The 22,376-nt window shown below is 55.3% G+C and overlaps 1 protein-coding gene across 1 annotated transcript in view; it reads right to left on the bottom strand.

The window, feature by feature from the left end:
* Positions 1-45: 45 nt before the first annotated feature.
* The window catches only part of LOC122565147 (uncharacterized), a 66,004-nt gene continuing 43,673 nt past the window's right edge, over positions 46-22,376 (bottom strand). Inside the window, exons 2-4 of the mRNA XM_087985274.1 lie at positions 6,373-6,520; positions 2,784-2,892; positions 46-2,002 (exon numbers count right to left, since the gene is read on the bottom strand). Coding sequence (XP_087841400.1) covers positions 182-1,909 — 1,728 coding nt within the window. The 5' untranslated portion in view covers positions 1,910-2,002; positions 2,784-2,892; positions 6,373-6,520 and the 3' untranslated portion in view covers positions 46-181. The remainder of the gene's footprint in view (positions 2,003-2,783; positions 2,893-6,372; positions 6,521-22,376) is intronic.

Here is a 22,376-nt window from a genome sequence, read left to right as displayed (position 1 = left end):
CCTCGTACGTATGCTAAAATAACCGTGAACCTTCTCATTGTGCATCAGGAGTTTTATTTGCGATGTAATGAAAAATATCTCGGGTAAATCGGCTAAACTAGTTGCGGGGGAGACTGGGAAGAGGGAGGTGGTGGGGGGGGGTTGGGGAGTGTGGGATGTCTGAAGGGATCAGGTTTGGGTTTCAACTCTGAGTTGTCTGCTGAGTGTCGTCCGTGTTTTTGTCTGTAGTCCTGTGCCTGAGTGTTGGGTATCGCAGGGCCTTGTGCTGCCTGTAGCTGGTGCCAAGGTACTCCTGGAAGACCTGCTGGAGGTACGGGTCCCTGGCAGTGGGCTTGAACAGCCGGTAGCGCAGACGTTTGCCCCTGCCGTTCCTGCTGACTGATGAGGCCTTGCCCTGCCTCTGGCCACTGGTTTGGCCAGTCCCCTGGCAAGAGGGATCCCTCCTCAGCGCTGCCGCAGGTCCCTGCCCTTCCCCTGAATCTGGTGGCGCCTGCTCTGGTTCCGGGTCCCTGCTGGAGTCTGGGAGGAGGCGGGGGGCTGTTGGAGGCGGGGTGGTGGGCGCCGGGATGGGGAGGGGGTGAGGCAAGGCCCGGAACTTCTCATGGAAGTAGCTGGCGAGGATGGCCTTGCTGCGGGCCTTGAGCGCGGGCTTGCCTGGGGCCACCAGCTTCAGCAGGGCCCGGAAGGGGAGCAGCTCTGGGGACCTGGGAGGCCTGCAGTCCGGGCACTGCGGCGCCAGGAACGCAGCGAAGGTGGCCTGGTCAGACATGATGGACAGGAAGGCCTCAAAGTCCACCTCGCGGCCACCGTTGACTGCGCCGAACTTCAGCTCATCCGGGATCAGGGGGTTCCTCAGGGGGATCTGCATCTGGTACATGACATCCTGCAGGTCCTCACTGCTGATGGAGCTGCCATGGTCCCCAGTCAACATCTGGAAGACTTCAAAGAAGGCCACCACCAGATTTCCGGGTAGGGAATGACCATGGTGGGCTACCTCGTCCGGTCCCGAGGACTCGATCAGGGCCTGGATGCTTCGCAGGGGCATCCCCAGGAAGGAGTTGACGGCCTTGGCTTTGCCGCCCTTGGCATTGAGGCCGGCCCTGCGCATCTTCAGGTAGAAGTGGCGAGTGATGGTGGCGGCCGAATCCTCGGAGATGACCTGCCGGGCGAGCAGCTTGAGCAGGATCTCGAAGAAGACGCTGTCGCCCACGTAGCCCTTCTGCACCTCGCAGGTCGGGCAGCTGTCGGGCAGCTCCAACACAAACCGCAGGAAGAGGTCGCTGTTGGTCAGAGCCTGGCAGAGGTCGTCAAAGCCGAGCTGCCTGTCCCGGTCGTCGTCCAGGCAACGGAAGGCCTTCTGACCCTTGGCCTCGCTGACGACGAAGCCCTCATCTCTGAGCAGTGACTGGAAACCTCGGAGGTTGATCTGGCCGCCCGCCCTCGCTGTCAGGATGTCAAAGACTTGGCGGAACGCCTTCTGCTGGTTCAGTGTGGAGGGAGCCTGGGCGCACTCAGGGTCCCTCTCTGCTTCGCCTGTCCCTCCTCCTGCTCCTGGGGCCCTCCTCTGACCTGAGCCCTGGCTTGGGTCATCGCCCCGTGCCCTCCACAGTCCCTCGCGCATCTCCTCCAGCTTGCCCACCACCCCGTCGGCGTTCAGTTTCTCCACCAGCTCGCCCACCACCTTCTCCACCACCTTCACCACCACCGTCACCACGTTCTCTACCTTCTCCAGGTGCTCCTTGCTGCTCTGCCCGGCACCCACCCTCTGCTGGCTGCCCCCTGCCCTCGCGCCGTCCTGGTCCCTCAGAGACTCTGTCGGCCTTTGCTTCCTCTCTTCTCTCTTCCTCTCTCTGTCGCCAGCCAGCGTCTGGCCGGCTAGTCCATCCCCCGTGTCGCTTCCCGGCCACATAGCTGTGCCCCTTTGACGTTTTCTCCCTGACCTCCAAACTCCTCCTGCGTCTCTTCCAAACGCCTCTTCAGAATCGACTGGGCCCTTGCATTTCTGGAACAGATTGTCTACAATTAACTCGATGCACTTTGACCTCTCAGCAAGCAAACACAAAAGTCCTTACCTCTCTCGCCAAGGTTTCTGCAGTCAGTACAGATATCCCTGATGTCTTAGTCTGCCACTTTCCTGGGGACCCTAGGGCCTGAAGCTCTGATGTCATACAATTATTGTCACTCATTAATGCCTTATATATCTACAACGGCCCTTCATCATCGTGACTATCATAACCCTGAAGTGGCAAATATATACAGTATCCTTGGCTTCAATCTTGGCAGCAGGAAGTGCAAGAGCAGGGAGGGGATGCTGAACAATTACTGGTTAGACCTCAGCTGCAGGACTGTGTATGGTTGGAGGCACGACATTGTAGGAAAGATGTGAATGCAAAGGAGAGAGTGCAGCAGAGGTCAGAGAGGGTAGTTCAGGGGGTGGGAGACTTCAGTGCTGAGTAACAGGGACTGTGCTCTTAGGGGTAGGCGAAGAGGGAATCTGAGGGAAGTATTCAATGGTCAGGAGAACTGGATGTAGATGGTGGAGGGGAGGAGAGAGAAAGGATTGGGTGCATGTTTGAAGGAATTGGTAAGAGATGCCAAAGATGACACAAAGTGAAACCTTTCCACCTGGCAAGGGATCAGGAAGGTGCTGTCCAAGACTGTGGCAAGGCCAACTGAGGCTTGGGGAAAGGAAGGATAGCACCAAGATGGCTGCTTGTTGGAGAGCCAGCACAGGGCCGAATGACCTCTATGTGCACCGTAGCCGCACTGTAATTTGTGCTTACATTGAGGTTGAGAAAGCAGCTGGGCTGGAGGGGGTTCTCTGGCTGGGCCCGGTCAAGCAAGGCGACTTCGGTTCAGAGTGAAGCAGACGGAGAGGTTGTGGAAACAAACCTGGAAGGGAGAAAGAGAGAAGGCCAAACTCAGTAAAAGAAAAGAGGCCAGAGGCACTCCTGGTGCAATAACATTCATCGTCCACTCCCTCCATCCCCAGTGCACACCGGCGGCGGTGTGTGTACAAGACGCACTGCAACGACTCACTGAGGCTCCTCCAACAGCACCTTCCAAACCCACCAGCTCTTACCCCGCCTGGAAGGACAAGGGGCAGCAGACACAGGGGGGACCACAGCCCCCTGGGAGTTCCCCTCCCAGCACCCCCCACTCCGTCCGGGTTTAGAACGATATGAGCCGTTTCTTCAGGATCGTCGGAGTCAGAATCCTGGATCCCCCTCCCTAACGGGGCACTGTACGGGGTGTCCCTGCACCACACGGGGACTACAGCAGCTCAAGAAGGCAGCTCCCCCCCCACCTTCTCAAGGGAGTGACAATTAGGGATGGGCAAGGAATGCTGGGGCTAGTCAGCAACACCGGAACCCCATCAATAAATGCATTAAAACCAAGACTACCCGGCTGTTAGAGATGGAATGTTCTTTCTCTTTGCTCAGTAACCTGGTCACTCAATGTAGCTGACCCTTAGCTGTCCTCTCCCTTCCCCGAATATAGCCCCATCCCGTAACCTCCTCCAACCCACTGGGGTCTCTGTGCTGCCCCTTGAACATCTCCAATTTCCATCGCTACCCTTCAGCTGCCTGGGGCCTGTGTCATGACTGAACTTCAAGATACACCTTTGACCCAGTTGTTTGTCCCCAGTGTTAATGTCTCCTTATGTGGGCCAGTGCTAAACTCTGGTAATTCCCTCCGGTGCGGTTAATTTGCTCCTAGAATGAACACTGGAGGGAGTCACCGTGAATGGGAAAGAAATGTTGACAAGATGCCTGAAGATGGGTTTCCACAACAATGTCAAGGGGACTATAACATCACTGGGAGTATGTGCAGGACCATTGATCGTAAACTGATCTCGAGCAACTACATTCATTTACGTGAATTAGGGACAGAAAGTGGCCACTCGGCCCCTTGAACCTGCTTCCCCATTTGATGTGATTATGGCTGGTCTGATCAACCCCCCCCATTCCGATAACTTTTCACCGTCACCACCCCCACACCTCGTTCGTCAAGAATGTATCCGCCTCCTCCTTAAATATATGCCAGAACTCAGCGTCTGCCCTCCAGTTGAGGCACAGAGCTCCAGAGACTCGTGATGCTCTGTGAGTGGACGATTGACCCTGTCTCTGTTACTGGTGGATGACTCCAGTTCATTCTGGATTCGTCCAGGAAATGCTCTGAGAAAATTATCCTCATCTCTCTCTTAAACGGGCCTTACTTTTAAAGGCTGTCCCCCTCCACTCTACCACCAACACAAATACCTTGTTTGAGATTCTCCCACAAAAGAAAACCTGTCCACAGTCCCCCTCTGTCAAGATCCCTCAGGGTCTTGCTCATTTAAACTCCAGCCCGGCCCATCCAACCTTTCACCATAAGACATCCTGCCCCATTAATCTGGTGAACCTTTACCTCCTTACCCGGACTGGGCTTACACGAATGGGCCTTCTTTTCATTCGCACGTGGCATGTGGTTATTGCTGACCAGGCCATGCGAGAAGGTGGGGGCTAAGCTGCCTTCTTCAACCGCTGGGGGGGGGGAGACCCACAATGTGGTTGGGGTGGGAATACCGGGATTTTGACCCAGGGACGCTGAAGGGATGGCGATACATTTCCGAGTCAGGACGCTGAGTGGCTCGGAGGGGGGACCTGTAGGGGGGGGGTCAGCTTGAGTCCTGACCGCCTTCTGACATGGCTGGAGTGGTCATACCAAAGCGTGGCAAATTCACACGGACTGCTCAGGCTTTAAGAAGGTGCCTGGCCCCATTTGCCAGCGCTTGGCCCATGGGGTGAGGGGAGGGTGGAATAGTTATGGCTGTACCACAGAGCATCACAAATGGCCCAGCAGGGGCTGGAAGGGCTGAATGGCCTACTCGAGCTCCCGTTGCTAACACTGACTTCACCCACAATTGGGATGCTCTCCCCCCCGCCATCACTGGAGGGTGACTGCACGTCAAAAGTGCTTCAGCAGGCCGGCTTTCCAAACTCAAGACTCACCTCTCAATGGGAAGCCACTAGAGAGAGAAAGAGAATGGGAGCGAGAAACCCTCTCTGGGACTGTCCCACTCCCTCACCGCCGACACTGGCTCTGGTTGCAAGGCGTTGTTAGGCCAGTGGGAGCTTCAGAGCCTCCCCTCCCCTCCAGGAACTCGAGCTCAGTGCTTGAGGTTGTGCTGGGTCTGAGGAAGTCACTGGGTGGGTGGGGGGTGGTGGTGGTGGAGGAAGGGTGGTCTACGGACTGCGATTCTGGGGTCTCAGTCAGCGCGTACAGTTATAGAGTCCTAGAGTCATACAGCACGGAAACAGGCCCTTTGGTCCAACTCATTAGTGCCAACCAGACACCCCAATCTGACCAGCATTTGGCCTTATATCCTCTTAAACCCTTCCTAGTCATATACTGCCTTTTAAATGTGATTGTACCAGCCTCCACCACTTCCTCTGGTAGCTTGTTACATACAGACACACACTGTGGAACCCTAGGTAGGTCTGCATAGGCATGCGAGAATGGAAAACAGGTGACCCTCATGCAAGAGATGGCTATTTCCACTAATGGGAGGGCGACAGATAATGACAGTGTATACGTAATGCCGTGATAGAGATAGGGAGGGGGTAGAGGGGCTGGAGGAGGGGACAGAGATAGGGATGGGTATAGGGGCTGGCGGAGGGGACATAGATAGGGAGGGGGTGTAGGGGCTGGAGGAGGGGACAGAGATAGGGAGGGGGTGTAGGGGCTGGAAGAGGTGACAGAGATAGGGAGGGGTGTAGGGGCTGGAGGAGGGGACAGAGATAGGGATGGGTATAGGGGCTGGCGGAGGGGACATAGATAGGGAGGGGGTGTAGGGGCTGGAGGAGGGGACAGAGATAGGGAGGGGGTGTAGGGGCTGGAAGAGGTGACAGAGATAGGGAGGGGTGTAGGGGCTGGAGGAAGGGACAGAGATAGGGAGGGGGTGTAGGGGCTGGAAGAGGTGACAGAGATAGGGAGGGGGTGTAGGGGCTGGAAGAGGTGACAGAGATAGGGAGGGGGTGTAGGGAGCTGGAGGAGGTGACAGAGATAGGGAGGAGGTGTAGGGGGCTGGAGGAGGTGACATAGATAGGGAGGGGGTGTAGGGAGCTGGAGGAGGTGACAGAGATAGGGAGGGGGTATAGGGGGCTGGAGAAGGTGACAGAGATAAGGAGGGATGTAGGGGGCTGGAGGGGGAGATAAGGGCTGAGTGTTCATGGACGAATCGACATGGTGAAGAGGACCCGAGTGACAGCCAGCCCGGAGCTGTGGGGGGTGTTTATGGTTTGATTACTGAAGTGGACGCCGCGGTGCTGAGTACGTTAACGGTCTCTCTGAGACAAAGACCAGTGGGAAATGGACAGAAGCAATTACCTGGGTGCCCTGTGGCAGTGAGTAAACACAGGGTGGATATCCGGAGAAAGAGTGAAGACCATTTGTTCCTGTAACATCGAGCGACCAGACGAGTTAGGAGCTGCATTGCGCCCACAATCTTTCTGCTCAAGGTAAACACTGCCAGTCCCTGAAACATTCACAGCATATCTTTATATTAGATCCGCGTTCGAGTGTTCACTCTCCACCAGCTCTCCCTCCCACCCACCGAAGTTTAAGCAGCTCAGGCCTGATTACGTTACAGCAGCCCCTGGGAATATTGGAGGAAAATGGATACACTATTAGCCTGTGAGGACAAGGCAACTGAAACAGGCACTATCTGCAGAGTAGGGAGAGATTTAGACATTTCATTTGGGCTGCTCCTGGAGTATAATTTAGGATGAGGCTGAATTCAGTTAATGCCCCACACACAGGTCATCTTCAGAAGTCATTAACAGGCATAGTATGAGAACTGAACACACACACTCTCTTAGGATTAGTGCTGAGGGAGCAGGCACTATCAGAGGGTCAGTGCTGAGGGAGCAGGCACTATTGGAGGGTCGGTGCTGAGGGAGCAGGCGCTGTCGGAGGGTCAGTGCTGAGGGAGCAGGCGCTGTCGGAGGGTCAGTGCTGAGGGAGGGGGCGTTGTCGGAGGGTCAGTGCTGAGGGAGCAGGCGCTGTCTGAGGGTCAGTGCTGAGGGAGCGGGCACTATCAGAGGGTTAGTGCTGAGGGAGCAGGCACTGTTGGAGAGTCAGCGCTGAGGGAGTGCTGCATTGTTGGAGACTCAGTGCTGAGGCATCAGGCACTGTCAGAGGGTCAGAGCTGAGGGAATGGGCATTGTCAGAAAGTCAGTGCTGAGGGAGCAGGCACTGTCGGAGGGTCAGCGCTGAGGGAGTGCTGCATTGTCGGAGAGTCATGTGCTGAGGGAGTGCCGCACTGTTAGAGACTCAGTGCTGAGGCATCAGGCACTGTTGGAGGGTCAGAGCTGAGGGAATGGGCATTGTCAGAAAGTCAGTGCTGAGGGAGCAGGCACTGTCGGAGGGTCAGCGCTGAGGGAGTGCCGTATTGTCAGAGAGTCATGTGCTGAGGGAGCAGGCACTGTCGGAGGGTCAGAGCTGAGAGAATGCCACATTGTTGGAGGGTCAGTGCTGAGGGAGTGCTGCATTGTTGGAGACTCAGTGCTGAGGCATCAGGCACTGTTGGAGGGTCAGCGCTGAGGGAGCAGGCATTGTCAGAGGGTCAGAGCTGAGGGAATGGGCATTGTCAGAAAGTCAGTGCTGAGGGAGCAGGCACTGTCGGAGGGTCAGCGCTGAGGGAGTGCCGCATTGTTGGAGAGTCAGTGCTGAGGACCGGGCACTGTTGGACGGTCAGTTCTGAGGGAGTGCCGCATCGTCAGAGGGTCAGTGCTGAGGGATTGGGTTCTGTTGGAGGGACAGTGCTGAGGGAATGGGTGGTGTTGGAGGTCAGTGTTGAGGGAGTGCTGCACTGTTGGAGGGACAGTGCTGAGGGAATGGGTGGTGTTGGAGGTCAGTGCTGAAGGAGTGTTGCACTGTCAGAGGGTCAATGGTGAGGGAATGGGTGCTGTTGGAGGGTCAGTGTTGAGAGGGTGCCGCACTGTCGGAGGTTAAGTACTGAGTGAGTGGGCACTGTCAGAGGGTCAGTTTCGAGGGAGTGGACAGTGTAGGAGGGTCAGTGTAGAGTGGGCACCGTTGAAGGGTCAGTACAAAGGGAACAGGCACTGTCTGAGAGTTAGTACTGAGAAAGTGCTGTACTATTGGTGGGTCAGTGTTGAGGGAGTGCCGCACTGTCTGAGGGTCAGTGCAGAGGGAGTGGTATACTGTTAAGGGTCTGCACTGAGGGATCAGGCACTGTGCCTGCCTTTGTGCTGAGAGAACAGATACTGTAGGAGGGTCAGTGATGAGGGAGCACATTATGTGGGTCAGTGATGAGGGAGGGCTGCAATGTTAGAAGTCTGTACTGATGGAACAGGCACTGGCAGAGGGTCAGTGTTGATGGAACATTGCGTTATTGGAGGGTCAGCACTAAGGGAGTGCTGCACTGTTGGAGGTTTGGTACTGAGGGAGTGCTGCAATGTCGGAGGGTCAATGCTGAGGGAGCAGGTACTGTCAGAGGATCAGTGCTGAGGGAGCGGGGCACTGAGAGTCAGCACTGAGGGATCATCACACTATTGGAGAGTCAGTGCTGAGGAAGCAGGCACTGTCGGAGGGTCAGTATTGAGGGAGTGGGCACTGTTGCAGGATCAGTGCTGGGGGAGTGGGCACTTTTGGAGGGTCAGTGCTGAGCGAGCAGGTACTGTCGGAGGATCAGTCATGAGGGAGTGGATATTTTCGGAGGATCAGTGCTGAGGGAGTGTGCATTATTTGGAGAGTCAGCAGTGAGGGAGCAGACACTGTTGGAGGCTCAGTGCTAAGGGAGTGAGTACTGTAAGAGAGTCAGTGCTGAGGGAGTGGGCACTGTTGGAGGGTCAGTGCTGAGAGAGTGGGCACTGTCAGAGAGTCAGTGCTGAGGGAGTGGGCACTGTCTGAGGGTCAGTGCTGAGAGAGTGGGCACTGTCAGAGGGTCAGTGCTGAGGGAGTGGGCACTGTTGGAGGGTCAGTGCTGAGGGAGTGGGCACTGTCGGAGGGTCAGTGCTGAGGGAGTGGGCACTGTCGGAGGGTCAGTGCTGAGGGAGTGAGCACTGTCGGAGGGTCAGTGCTGAGGGAGTGGGCACTGTCAGAGGGTCAGTGCTGAGGGTGTGGGCACTGTCGGAGGGTCAGTGCTGAGGGAGTGGGCACTGTTGGAGGGTCAGTGCTGAGAGAGTGGGCACTGTCAGAGAGTCAGTGCTGAGGGAGTGGGCACTGTCTGAGGGTCAGTGCTGAGGGAGTGGGCACTGTCAGAGAGTCAGTGCTGAGGGAGTGGGCACTGTTGGAGGGTCAGTGCTGAGGGAGTGGGCACTGTTGGAGGGTCAGTGCTGAGAGAGTGGGCACTGTTGGAGGGTCAGTGCTGAGAGAGTGGGCACTGTCAGAGAGTCAGTGCTGAGGGAGCGGGCACTTTTGGAGGGTCTGTGCTGAGCGAGCAGGTACTGTCGGAGGATCAGTCATGAGGGAGTGGATATTTTCGGAGGATCAGTGCTGAGGGAGTGTGCATTATTTGGAGAGTCAGCAGTGAGGGAGCAGACACTGTTGGAGGCTCAGTGCTAAGGGAGTGAGTACTGTAAGAGAGTCAGTGCTGAGGGAGTGGGCACTGTTGGAGGGTCAGTGCTGAGAGAGTGGGCACTGTCAGAGAGTCAGTGCTGAGGGAGTGGGCACTGTCGGAGGGTCAGTATTGAGGGAGTGGGCACTGTTGGAGGGTCAGTGCTGAGGGAGTGGGCACTGTCGGAGGGTCAGTGCTGAGAGAGTGGGCACTGTTGGAGGGTCAGTGCTGAGGGAGTGGGCACTGTCAGAGAGTCAGTGCTGAGGGAGTGGGCACTGTCGGAGGGTCAGTATTGAGGGAGTGGGCACTGTTGGAGGGTCAGTGCTGAGGGAGTGGGCACTGTTGGAGGGTCAGTGCTGAGGGAGTGGGCACTGTCGGAGGGTCAGTGCTGAGGGAGTGGGCACTGTCGGAGGGTCAGTATTGAGGGAGTGAGCACTGTCGGAGGGTCAGTATTGAGGGAGTGGGCACTGTTGGAGGGTCAGTGCTGAGGGAGTGGGCACTGTTGGAGGGTCAGTATTGATGCACTGGGCTCTGAGGGAGCGTTAGCATTGCGGGATCACTACACTGTGGGAGGGTCAGTGCCGAGGGAGCAGGCATTGGCTGAGGGAACGGACACTGTCGAAGGGTCAGTGCTGAGGGATTGGGCACTGTCGGAGGGTCAGTGCTGAGGGAGTGGGCACTGTCGGAGGGTCAGTGCTGAGAGAGTGGGCACTGTCGGAGGGTCAGTATTGAGGGAGTGCCGCACTGTCGGAGGGTCAGTATTGAGGGAGTGGGCACTGTTGGAGGGTCAGTGCTGAGTGAGTGGGCACTGTTGGAGGGTCAGTGCTGAGGGAGTGGGCACTGTTGGAGGGTCAGTGCTGAGTGAGTGGGCACTGTTGGAGGGTCAGTATTGATGCACTGGGCTCTGAGGAAGCGTTAGCATTGCGGGATCACTACACTGTGGGAGGGTCAGTGCTGAGGGGGTGGGCACTGTCGGAGGGTCAGTGGTAAAGGAACACCGTGCTGTTGGGGAAGGGTCAGGCTGGTCACTGGATCTGCCCTGGCTAAGTCGGAGCTTAAACATTGGCCAGCTACACGACAAAGTTTCCCCGCATTTTCATCGCATTGACGTTTATGGGAGATTACGGTCCCACTATCTCTGCGATTACAACAGTGACCGGACTGTAGAAACAAACAACTTTATTGGCTGGTCGAATGGCAGGGTGTGTTCGGGGATATTGTGAGGTTGTGGCAGACGCTATGCAGAGGGAGTTTTACCTGCAAAGAGTAGGATGACCATCCCCTTTGAATAACATGTTTAAAAATGAGGCAGAAAACATTGCAGACCTATTGCACAGAGACGAGTGTGTGTGTGTGTGAGAGAGAGATACGGGGAGAGAGAGAAGGGCTTTTGATTGGCAATGTCCCCTTTTGTTTCTCTCCAACCCACACAATTAAATTGCCAACTCTGCTGACCTCCAGGCCTACCTGCCCTACGCCTCCCTGACAATTCCCTGGGGAGCACCTGAGAGTAGGCTTGGCTCTAAACAGAGTGCCGTGTTTGCTGAGGACTGCTGGGGCTGTGGCGTTGCTGGTTCGGTGTGGGGAGAGATCGAGGTAGCAGGAACAGCAATCCAGGCTGCGCAAGGAATGGATTTTGGCAGCTTGACGACGATGCAGCTGTGTCCGTTTGCCTCGATCTCAAGTGCAAGGGGACGGGCAAAGGGATGGGGCTTCCCTGAGCTCTCTCGCGCTAACCACCCTCTGTCTCTCTCTGCCTCTCTGTCTATCTCTCTCTCTCTCTCTCTCTCTCTCCCCCTCTCCATACCCTGCATCATCCACTCCCGGTATTCTGCAAGCTATTCCCAACCCATCCTATCCATCCCATCCCGTCCCGCCTTGGCAGTGAAAAGACAGCACAGTTAATTTTGTAGAGATGGGTTTTTTTTTTGTTTTATTTGACATAACGGGCAAATGAAGTTATTTCCTTCCGGTACAGTATTTAAGAGCACAGCATGGGCAAGGTCTAGGATGAGGCACAGGCACTCCCCCCCCCTCCATCCTGAGGCTTCGGCCTGCTGCTCACTAATAGTTAATCCTATTTCTGATTTCCCCCCTTATCTTCCCTCTTTTTCTTAGAGACTGCGGTCCGACTGCGATCTGCTGACGGTGTCCTCCACGTCCATGTGTACTCCTGGAAGGCGTTGTGAAAAGCCGGGTTTCTCATCACCTTCCGGAACTTCTTCTCGTAGTATTGTCGGTTAGCCAGCACGTTGCGGGTGTATTCCTCGGTCTTTTCCTTCGCCCGCTCGCGTAGCGCCTGGCTGCCCGCGCTGGCGGCCGTCCTTGCCGCCTTGCTGGGTGAGGCCGAGCGCTTGGGTTTGGGCTTGGGGCTGGTCAGCTTGGGCGGTCTGGCCGGCGGAGCGTGGTGGGACGTCTGTGTGGCCTGCTGCTGGTAGGATGGCGGGCGGGTGGTGCTGGCGCTGCGGGCAGCCGGGGTCTTGCTGGATGCCCGGGCCCGGTGGTGGTGGTGCGTTGGAGCCGGCCAGGGCTTGAAGTCCTCGAGCTTGGCCTGGTAGTAGGTGGTCAGCGTGTCCCTGGTCTGAGCAGAGATCAGCGGCTTGTCGATGGCCCGCAGCAGCACCTCAAAGGGCATGACCTCCGGGCTCAGGGAGTGCCCGGTGTCGGGGTACTGCGGGTTCAGGTAGTGGGCAAAGGTACTGGTGTCTGACATGATGGTCAGGAAGTCCCGGAAGTCGATGGTCTTGCCCCGGTTGACAGCTGCAAACTTCAGTTCTCCAGGTACGAAGGGGTTCAGCATTGGGATCTTCAGCTGCTTCATCATGGTGACCAGGGAGGTGACGTCGATGCAATCCTCGCTGTTGGTGGCGAAGGTCTGGAAGACCTCCCGGAACGCGGTGATCTGATCGGGCTTCAGGTTGGCCTCCTTGTACTGCTCGTCTGGCCCCAGGATGTCCAGGTACTGGATCAGGCTGTAGATCGAGACGCCCAGGAAAGTGCTGTCCCCGATGCTGGGGCAGGCGCCTTTGTGCTCCTTCTTGGTCTTCAGCTTGGCTCCTTTCTTCTTCCGGTAAAAGTACTCGATAATCCGGCAGGTTGAGTCCTCCGATATGATGTGGGCAGCGAGCAGTCGCGAGAGGATCTCGAAGAACACTGTATTGTCTACGTAGCCCTTCTGGAGCTCCGAGTCCTTGCTGTTGTTCGGCAGCTCCGAGAAGAACTGGACAAAGAGCTCAGTGTTGGACATGGTGTTCATGAAATCCTCGAAGCCCACCTTGCCATCTCCGTCTGCATCGAGTTTCCGGAAGGTCTCCCGGGCCCTGGCCTCGCCCACCATGAAGTTCTCACTCTTCAGCAGGATCTGGTAGCTGGTAAAGTCGATCGGGCCCCCAGCTTTGTCTACCAGCAGGTCGTAGATTTGCCTGAACTCCTGGTGCTGCTCCGGTGTCAGGGGCTGCACCTGATGGGACTCAGCCCGCTTCTCGGCCTCATGTTCCTTTGTGTGCTTCTTCGATGACCCTTGCCCTTTCGCCTGCTTCTTTGCTGCCCCTTTTTCCTTGGCGCCCCCTTTCTCTTTGCCTTCCCTTTTGCTCGATGCTTTCTCTTTTACCGATCCCTCCGCCTTTACCGATTCCTCGTCCCTCAATGAGCTCTCAGACCTTAGCGATCCCGCCGACTTTACCGATCCCTCCTCCCTTCCTCTCTGTGCTTTCAACTTGCCTGGTGCCTTCTCTTTTCCAGGTGCCTTCTCCTTTGTTGGAGACCTCTCCTTTGTTGGAGACCTCTCCTTTGGAGCCTTCGTCTTTACTGGGGACTCATCTTTGACGGGGGATGGCGATTTTGTTGGCGTCTCCCCTTTTGCCTTCCTCTGTTCCTTCAGCATTTCCAGATCCCGTTTCGTCTTCTGCAGTTGTCTTTGGCATGAGTCTGGGGACACACTCTCCCCCTTGTCGTCCTCCACCATCCTGCCCATCTTCTCCATCATCTTCTCGAACATCTTCTGCCCTTCCTCCACTACCAGGTCCACCATCCTCTCAATCTTCTTCTCGGGCACGTCTTCCATCTTGGCCAAGTCCTCCATGATCTTCTCCACTTTCTCCACCACATTCTCCACCACTTTCTCCACCACCTTAATCATTTTCTCCTTCTCCCCAAACTTGTTTTTCCCCACAGCTACCATTTTCTCTATCGCTTTCTCCATTACCCTATCTACGACTCCTTCCACCACTTTCACTACCATCTTTACCACACTATCGATCTTTTCCACTTTCCTCTCTCCCTCAGCACCCTTCTCTTCTCCTTTTCTTACATCCTCATCCTTCTTCTTGACTGGCACCACTTCCTTGGCTGGCTTTTCTTCTTCCTCCATCGGTGTCACAGGCTTCTCTTCCACTTCTTTCTCCACTACCGCGACTGGTCTTTCCACTTCGACTGGTTTCTCTTCCTCTGCTGGGACCTCTTCCTCTGCTGGTATCTCTTCCTCTGCTGGTACCTCTTCCTCAGCTGGCTTCTTTTCCTCTGCTGGTACCTCTTCCTCTGCTGGTACCTCTTCCTCTGCTGGTACCTCTTCCTCTGCCGGCTTCTCTTCTTCTGCTGGTACCTCTTCCTCGGCTGGTACCTCTTCCTCTGCTGGTACCTCTTCCTCTGCCGGCTTCTCTTCTTCTGCTGGTACCTCTTCCTCTGCTGGTACCTCTTCCTCTGCCGGCTTCTCTTCTTCTGCTGGTACCTCTTCCTCTGCTGGTACCTCTTCCTCTGCCGGCTTCTCTTCTTCTGCTGGTATCTCTTCCTCTGCTGGTACCTCTTCCGTTGCTGGTTTCTCTTCCTCTGCTGGTACCTCTTCCTCTGCTGGTACCTCTTCCTCTGCTGTCAACTCTTCCTCTGCTGGTTTCTCTTCCTCTGCTGGTACCTCTTCCTCAGCTGGCTTCTCTGCCTCTGGTGGGACCTCTTCCTCAGCTGGTTTCTCTTCCTCTGCTGGTACCTCTTCTTCTGCTGGTACCTCTTCCTCAGCTGGCTTCTCTTCCTCTGCTGGTACCTCTTCCTCAGCTGGCTTCTCTTCCTCAGCTGGTACCTCTTCCTCAGCTGGTACTTCTTCCTCAGCTGGCTTCTCTTCTGCTGGTACCTCTTCCTCTGCTGGTTTCTCTTCCTCTGTCACTTCCCCAGCCGGCTTCTCTTCCTCTGCTGGCTTCTCTTCCTCTGCAGGTAACTCTCCCTCTGCAGGTACTGCTTCCTCTGCTGGTACCTCTCCCTCTGCTGGTACCTCTCCCTCTGCAGGTACTGCTTCCTCTGCTGGTACCTCTCCCTCTGCAGGTACTGCTTCCTCTGCTGGTACTTCTCCCTCTGCTGGTACCTCTCCCTCTGCAGGTACCTCTTCCTCTGCTGGTACCTCTCCCTCTGCTGGTACCTCTCCCTCTGCAGGTACCTCTTCCTCTGCTGGTACCTCTCCCTCTGCTGGTACCTCTCCCTCTGCTGGTACCTCTTCCTCTGCTGGTACCTCTCCCTCTGCAGATACTGCTTCCTCTGCTGGTACCTCTCCCTCTGCAGGTACCTCTTTCTCTGCTGGTACCTCTCCCTCTGCAGGTACCTCTCCCTCTGCAGGTACTGCTTCCTCTGCTGGTACCTCTCCCTCTGCAGGTACCTCTTCCTCAGCTGGTAGCTCTCCCTCTGCAGGTACCTCTCCCTCTGCAGGTACCTCTCCCTCTGCTGGTACCTCTTCCTCAGCTGGTAGCTCTCCCTCTGCAGGTACCTCTCCCTCTGCTGGTATCTCTCCCTCTGCTGGTATCTCTCCCTCTGCAGGGATTGCTTCCTCTGCCGGCTTCTCCTCCTCTACTGGCTTCTCTACCTCTCCTTCCTCCTCTTCCCCTTCTGGCTTCTCAGCCTCCTCTGCTGCTTTCTCTGGTTCTGCTTCCAATTCTACTACTCCCTCTGCTTCCTTTGCTGTTTCTTTCCCTGGTGGCTGCTCACACACTTCATCAATTGAGGATGATATTGATATTGATAATGTATCATACATTTCTTTTCCTAACTCCTCATCCAGTTCATTATCTTGCAACTCACAAATTTCGAATGCAGAAGCTTCCCCTTTCAACTCTTTCGCAATGGCCTCTCCTTCAATTACAACTCCCTCTTCTTCTGTGGGCTTCTCTTCTGCTGGTATCTCCTCCTCTGCTGCCCTCTCTTCCTCTTCTGGCTTTTCCTCCTCTCCCACTTTCTCTTCCTCTGATGGTTTTTCCTCCTCTCCCACTTTCTCTTCCTCTGATGGTTTTTCCTCCTCTCCTTCTTTCTCTTCCTCTGCTGGCATCTCTTCCTCCGCTGCCCCCTCTTCCTCTGCTGGCATCTCTTCCTCCGCTGCCCCCTCTTCCTCTGCTGGCTTCTCCTCCTCTCCTGCTATCTCTTCCTCTGCTGCCCTCTCTTCCTCTGCAGGTCTCTCTTCCTCTCCTACTTCCTCTGCTGCCCTCTCTTCCTCTGCAGGTCTCTCTTCCTCTCCTACTTCCTCTGCTGCCCTCTCTTCCTCTGCAGGTCTCTCTTCCTCTCCTACTTCCTCTGCTGCCCTCTCTTCCTCTGCAGGTCTCTCTTCCTCTCCTACTTCCTCTGCTGCCCTCTCTTCCTCTGCAGGTCTCTCTTCCTCTCCTACTTCCTCTGCTGCCCTCTCTTCCTCTGCAGGTCTCTCTTCCTCTCCTACTTCCTCTGCTGCCCCCACTTCCTCTCCTGGTTTCTCTTCCTCTCCTACTTCCTCTGCTGCCCCCTCTTCCTCTGCTGGTTTCTCTTCCTCTCCTACTTCCTCTGCTGCCCCCTCTTCCTCTGCTGGTTTCTCTTCCTCTCCTACTTCCTCTGTTGCCCCCTCTTCCTCTGCTGGTTTCTCTTCCTCTCCTACTTCCTCTGCTGCCCCCTCTTCCTCTGCAGGTCTCCCTTCCTCTCCTACCTCCTCTTCCTCTGCTGCTCTCTCTTCCTCTGTCACACCCTCTTCCTCTGCAGGTCTCTCTTCCTCTCCCTCTTTCTCTTCCTCTGGTGCCATTTCTTCCTCTGCTGGCTCCGCCTCCTTCTCTGCTTCCTCTACTGCCTTCTCCTCATCTTCTGGCCCTTTCTCCTCCTCCATCTTTTCTGCTTTTTCCTGGTCCTCTAACTCTATTTTATCATGTTTCTCTGCTCCCTCTTTATCTTTGCCTTTTTCTGCCTCCTTTTCTCTCTTCTCCACCAATGGCAGTTCACACACCTCTTCAATTGATGATGATGCTGTTGTTAACATAACTGATTGTGACTCGTCCCACTCCTCACTCAGGTCATCCTGCAACTCACATACATCTTTTGGAGATTCTGCCCACATTTTTTGTTCAGCCTTTTCCATCTCCTTCTCTTCCTCTCTCTTTCCCTCTGCTTCCTCTATCCCCAATTGAATTCCACCTGGTATTGGCACTGTTCCCACACCTTCCATCACTTCACTTGCCTTTCTTTGGGCTTCCTCATCCAATCTTTCTTCCACTTTTTCTTCAAATCCGCCTTCCTCCGCTGGCTTCTCCTCCTCTGCCACTTCCTCTTCCTCTGCTGGGACCTCTTCCTCTGCTGGTACCTCTTCCTCTGCAGGTACCTCTTCCTCGGCTGGTTTCTCTTCCTCTGCTGGTACTTCTTCCTCTGCTGGTAACTCTTCCTCTGCCGGCTTCTCTTCCTCGGCTGGTTTCTCTTCCTCTGCTGGTACTTCTTCCTCTGCTGGTAACTCTTCCTCTGCCGGCTTCTCTTCCTCTGCTGGTTTCTCTTCCTCTGCTGGTACCTCTTCCTCTTCTGGTTTCTCTTCCTCTGCTGGTACCTCTTCCTCTGCTGGTACCTCTTCTTCTGCTGGTTTCTCTTCCTCTGCTGGTACCTCTTCCTCTGCCGGCTTCTCTTCCTCTGCTGGTACCTCTTCCTCTTCTGCTGGTACCTCTTCCTCTGCAGGAATCTCTTCCTCTGCAGGAACCTCTTCCTCTGCTGGTACTTCTTCCTCAGCTGGTTTCTCTTCTTCTGCTGGTACCTCTTCCTCTGCAGGAATCTCTTCCTCTGCAGGAACCTCTTCCTCTGCTGGTACCTCTTCCTCAGCTGGTTTCTCTTCTTCTGCTGGTACCTCTTCCTCTGCAGGTACTTCTTCCTCGGCTGGTTTCTCTTCCTCTGCTGGTACTTCTTCCTCTGCTGGTAACTCTTCCTCTGCTGGTACCTCTTCCCCTGCTGGTATCTCTTCCTCAGCTGGTCTCTCTTCCTCTGCTGGTATCTGTTCCTCTGCTGGTACCTCTCCCTCTGCCGGTACCTGCTCCTCTGCTGGTACCTCTTCCTCAGCTGGTATCACTTCCTCTGCTGGTATCTCTTCCTCTGCTGGTACCTCTTCCTCAGCTGGTTTCTCTTCCTCTGCTGCTATCACTTCCTCTGCTGGCTTCTCTTCTTCTGCTGGTACCTCTTCCTCTGCTGGTACCTCTTCCTCTACTGGTTTCTCTTCCTCTGCTGATACCTCTCCCTCAGCTGGTATCTCTTCCTCAGCTGGCTTCTCTTCCTCTGTTGGTATCTCTTCCTCTGCTGGCTTCTCTTCCTCTGCTGGTACCTCTTCCTCTGCTGGTACCTCTTCCTCTGCTGGTACTTCTGCCTCTGCTGGTACCTCTTCCTCAGCTGATACCTGTTCCTCAGCTGGTACCTCTTCCTCAGCTGGTTCCTCTTCCTCTGCTGGCTTCTCTGCCTCTGCTGGTACCTCTTCCTCTGCCGGCTTCTCTTCCTCTGCTGGTACCTCTTCCTCAGCTGGTTTCTCTTCCTCTGCTGGTACCTCTCCCTCTGCCGGCTTCTCTTCCTCTGCTGGTACCTCTTCCTCAGCTGGTTTCTCTTCCTCTGCTGGTACCTCTCCCTCTGCCGGCTTCTCTTCTTCTGCTGGTACCTCTTCCTCTGTTGGTACCTCTTCCTCAGCTGGTTTCTCCTCCTCTGCTTGTACCTCTTCCTCTACTGGTACCTCTCCCTCTGCTGGTACCTCTTCCTCTGCTGGCTTCTCTTCCTCTGCTGGTACCTCTTCTCCTGCTGGTACCTCTTCCTCAGCTGGTTTCTCCTCCTCTGCTGGTACCTCTTCCTCTGCTGGTATCTCTCCCTCTGCCGGTACCTCTTCCTCTGCTGGCTTCTCCTCCTCTGCTAGTACCTCTTCCTCTGCTGGTAACTCTTCCTCTGCCGGCTTCTCTTCCTCTGCTGGTACCTCTTCCTCTGCTGGTTTCTCCTCCTCTGCTGGTATCTCTTCCTCTGCTGGTACCACTTCCTCTGCCGGCTTCTCTTCCTCTGCTGGTATCTCTTGCTCTGCTGGTACCTCTTCCTCTGCCGGCTTCTCTTCCTCTGCCGGTTTCTCTTCCTCTGCTGGTACCTCTTCCTCTGCTGGTTTCTCTTCCTCTGCTGGTACCTCTTCCTCTGCTGGTTTCTCTTCCTCTGCTGGTACCTCTTCCTCTGCCGGCTTCTCTTCCTCTGCTGGTACCTCTTGCTCTGCTGGTACCTCTTCCTCTGCTGGTTTCTCTTCCTCTGCTGGTACCTCTTCCTCTGCCGGTTTCTCTTCCTCTCCTGGTACCTCTTCCTCAGCTGGTACCTCTTCCTCAGCTGGTTTCTCTTCTTCTGCTAGTACCTCTTCCTCTGCTGGTACCTCTTTCTCTGCTGGTACCTCTTCCTCTGCTGGTTTCTCTTCCTCTGCTGGTACCTCTTCCTCAGCTGGTTTCTCTTCCTCCGCTGGTACCTCTTCCTCAGCTGGTTGCTCTTCTTCTGCTGGTACCTCTTGCTCTGCTGGTACCTCTTCCTCTGCTGGTTTCTCTTCCTCTGCCGGCTTCTCTTCCTCTGCTGGTACCTTTTCCTCAGCTGGTACCTCTTCCTCTGCTGGTTTCTCCTCCTCAGCTGGTACCTCTTCCTCAGCTGGTTTCTCCTCCTCTGCTGTTACTTCTTCCTCTGCTGGTTTCTCTTCCTCTGCCGGCTTCTCTTCCTCTGCTGGTACCTCTTCCTCTGCCGGCTTCTCTTCCTCTGCTGGTACCTCTTCCTCTGCTGGTACCTCTTCCTCTGCCGGCTTCTTTTCCTCTGCTGGTACCTCTTCCTCAGCCGGCACTTCTTCCTCAGCTGGCTTCTCTTCCTCTGCTGGTTTCTCTTCCTCAGCTGGCTTCTCTTCCTCTGCTGGTACCTCTTCCTCAGCTGGCTTCTCTTCCTCTGCTGGTACCTCTTCCTCTGCCGGCTTCTCTTCCTCTGCTGGTACCTCTTCCTCAGCTGGTTTCTCTTCCTCTGCTGGTACCTCTTCCTCTGCCGGCTTCTCTTCCTCTGCTGGTACCTCTTCCTCAGCTGGTTTCTCTTCCTCTGCTGGTACCTCTTCCTCTGCCGGCTTCTCTTCCTCTGCTGGTACCTCTTCCTCTGCCGGCTTCTCTTCCTCTGCTGGTTTCTCTTCCTCTGCTGGCTTCTCTTCCTCTGCTGGCACCTCTCCTTCGGTGGCCACCTCTTCCTCTGCTGGTTTCTCTTCCTCTGCTGGTACCTCTTCCTCAGCTGGCTTCTCTTCCTCTGCTGGCACCTCTCCTTCTGTGGCCACCTCTTCCTCTGCAGGTTTCTCTTCCTCTGCTGGTACCTCTTCCTCAGCTGGCTTCTCTTCCTCTGCTGGCACCTCTCCTTCTGTGACCACCTCTTCCTCTGCTGGTTTCTCTTCCTCTGCTGGTACCTCTTCCTCAGCTGGCTTCTCTTCCTCTGCTGGCACCTCTCCTTCTGTGGCCACCTCTTCCTCTGCTGGTTTCTCTTCCTCTGCTGGTACCTCTTCCTCAGCTGGCTTCTCTTCCTCTGCTGGCACCTCTCCTTCTGTGGTCACCTCTTCCTCTGCTGGTTTCTCTTCCTCTGCTGGTACCTCTTCCTCAGCTGGCTTCTCTTCCTCTGCTGGCACCTCTCCTTCTGTGGCCACCTCTTCCTCTGCTGGTTTCTCTTCCTCTGCTGGTACCTCTTCCTCTGCCGGCTTCTCTTCCTCTGCTGGCTTCTCTTCCTCTGCTGGCACCTCTCCTTCTGTGGCCACCTCTTCCTCTGCTGGTTTCTCTTCCTCTGCTGGTACCTCTTCCTCTGCCGGCTTCTCTTCCTCTGCTGGCTTCTCTTCCTCTGCTGGTACCTCTTCCTCTGCCGGCTTCTCTTCCTCTGCTGGTACCTCTTCCTCTGCTGGTGTCTCTTCCTCTGCTGGCTTCTCTTCCTCTGCCGGCTTCTCTTCCTCTGCTGGTACCTCTTCCTCTGCTGGTACCTCTCCCTCTGCTGGTACCTCTTCCTCTGCTGGCTTCTCTTCCTCTGCCGGCTTCTCTTCCTCTGCTGGTACCTCTTCCTCTGCCGGCTTCTCTTCCTCTGCTGGTACCTCTTCCTCTGCTGGTACCTCTTCCTCTGCCGGCTTCTCTTCCTCTGCTGGTACCTCTTCCTCTGCTGGTACCTCTTCCTCTGCCGGCTTCTCTTCCTCTGCTGGTACCTCTTCCTCTGCTGGTACCTCTTCCTCTGCCGGCTTCTCTTCCTCTGCTGGTACCTCTTCCTCTGCTGGTACCTCTTCCTCTGCCGGCTTCTCTTCCTCTGTCGGAATCTCCCCCTCTGTTGGTATTTCCTCCTCTGCTAGTTTCTCTTCTTCTTCTGGTTGTTCTTCCTCAGCTGGCTTTTCTTCCCCTGTTGGCATTTCTTCCTCTGCTTCCTTCTCTTCATCCGCTTCTTTCTCTTCCTCTGCTGGCATCTCTTCCTCTGTTGGTTTCTCTTCCTCTGCTGCCTTCTCCCCCTCTTCTCCTTTCTCTTCCTCCGCTGCCTTCTCTCCCTCTTCTCCTTTCTCTTCCTCTGCTGTCTTCTCCCCCTCTTCTCCTTTCTCTTCCTCTGCTGCCTTCTCCCCCTCTTCTCCTTTCTCTTCCTCTGCTGTCTTCTCCCCCTCTTCTCCTTTCTCTTCCTCTGCTGTCTTCTCCCCCTCTTCTCCTTTCTCTTCCTCCGCTGCCTTCTCCCCCTCTTCTTCTTTCTCTTCCTCCGCTGCCTTCTCCCCCTCTTCTCCTTTCTCGCCTTCTGCTGGCTGCTCTCCCTCTTGTCCAACATCTTCCTCAGCCGATTTTTCTTCAGCTGCCCCTTCTCCCTCTTCTATTTCTTTGTTGCTCTTCTCCTCCTCCAAGTCTTTGGCATTCTCCTCGCTTACTATGCCTTCCTCATCCTTTTTGTCGGCTGTGGCCCCTTCTGATTCCTCCTCTTTCTCAGCTGCCTCTGTCTTCTCTTTCTCTCCCTCGGCCACTGCCTCGTCTTCCTTGTCTGCTGCGTTGTCTTCAGCTTCTGCACTCTTGGTCATGTTTTCCTGTACCGTGTCCTCCTCCTCTTCCTCCTGCTCTGTCTTTGCTTCATTTTGCTCATTCTCCCCCTCCAATTTCTTCTCCTCCTGTGCCAGATCGTCCTTCATCCCCTCGCTCTCTGCGCTTTCCTCCATCTCTACTGTGTTTCTGTCTGATATTCACAGGACCCACGTGCGCTTTTGTTGACCAGTTGTCCAGATCATGGAATGCTGTAGGTTGGTCTTCCAGTTCTTAGATGTCACTGGGAGAGTTGGTCTTGGTTCTCACATAACTGAACACCAATCCCATCTGACACAACAAAGGTCTTCCACTGAGGAGGGTGGTCAGGGAACTGGTCAGATTGTCTTGAATCTTCTTTGGGGAGGGGATGTTTTTTGGGGAGATGGAGGTTAAGTTATTATACTTTATTATTCTGCATTACGTCCTGTCTAGTTTCAGACGGACATGTGTGTGAGGTATCCAAGGTTTGTGACGTCATGATGATGGCCCAGTGTGTTACCACCAGACATCACCATCTGATGTCACAAGGAGATGGC

The sequence above is a fragment of the Chiloscyllium plagiosum genome, unplaced genomic scaffold (genome assembly GCF_037043375.1).
Source record: "Chiloscyllium plagiosum isolate Xiang-an unplaced genomic scaffold, Cpla_swu_hap1 HiC_scaffold_51, whole genome shotgun sequence".
Classification (NCBI taxonomy): Eukaryota; Metazoa; Chordata; class Chondrichthyes; order Orectolobiformes; family Hemiscylliidae; genus Chiloscyllium; species Chiloscyllium plagiosum.
The sequence above is the reverse complement of the archived record's forward strand: the minus strand, read 5'-3'. Positions and strand labels throughout refer to the sequence as shown.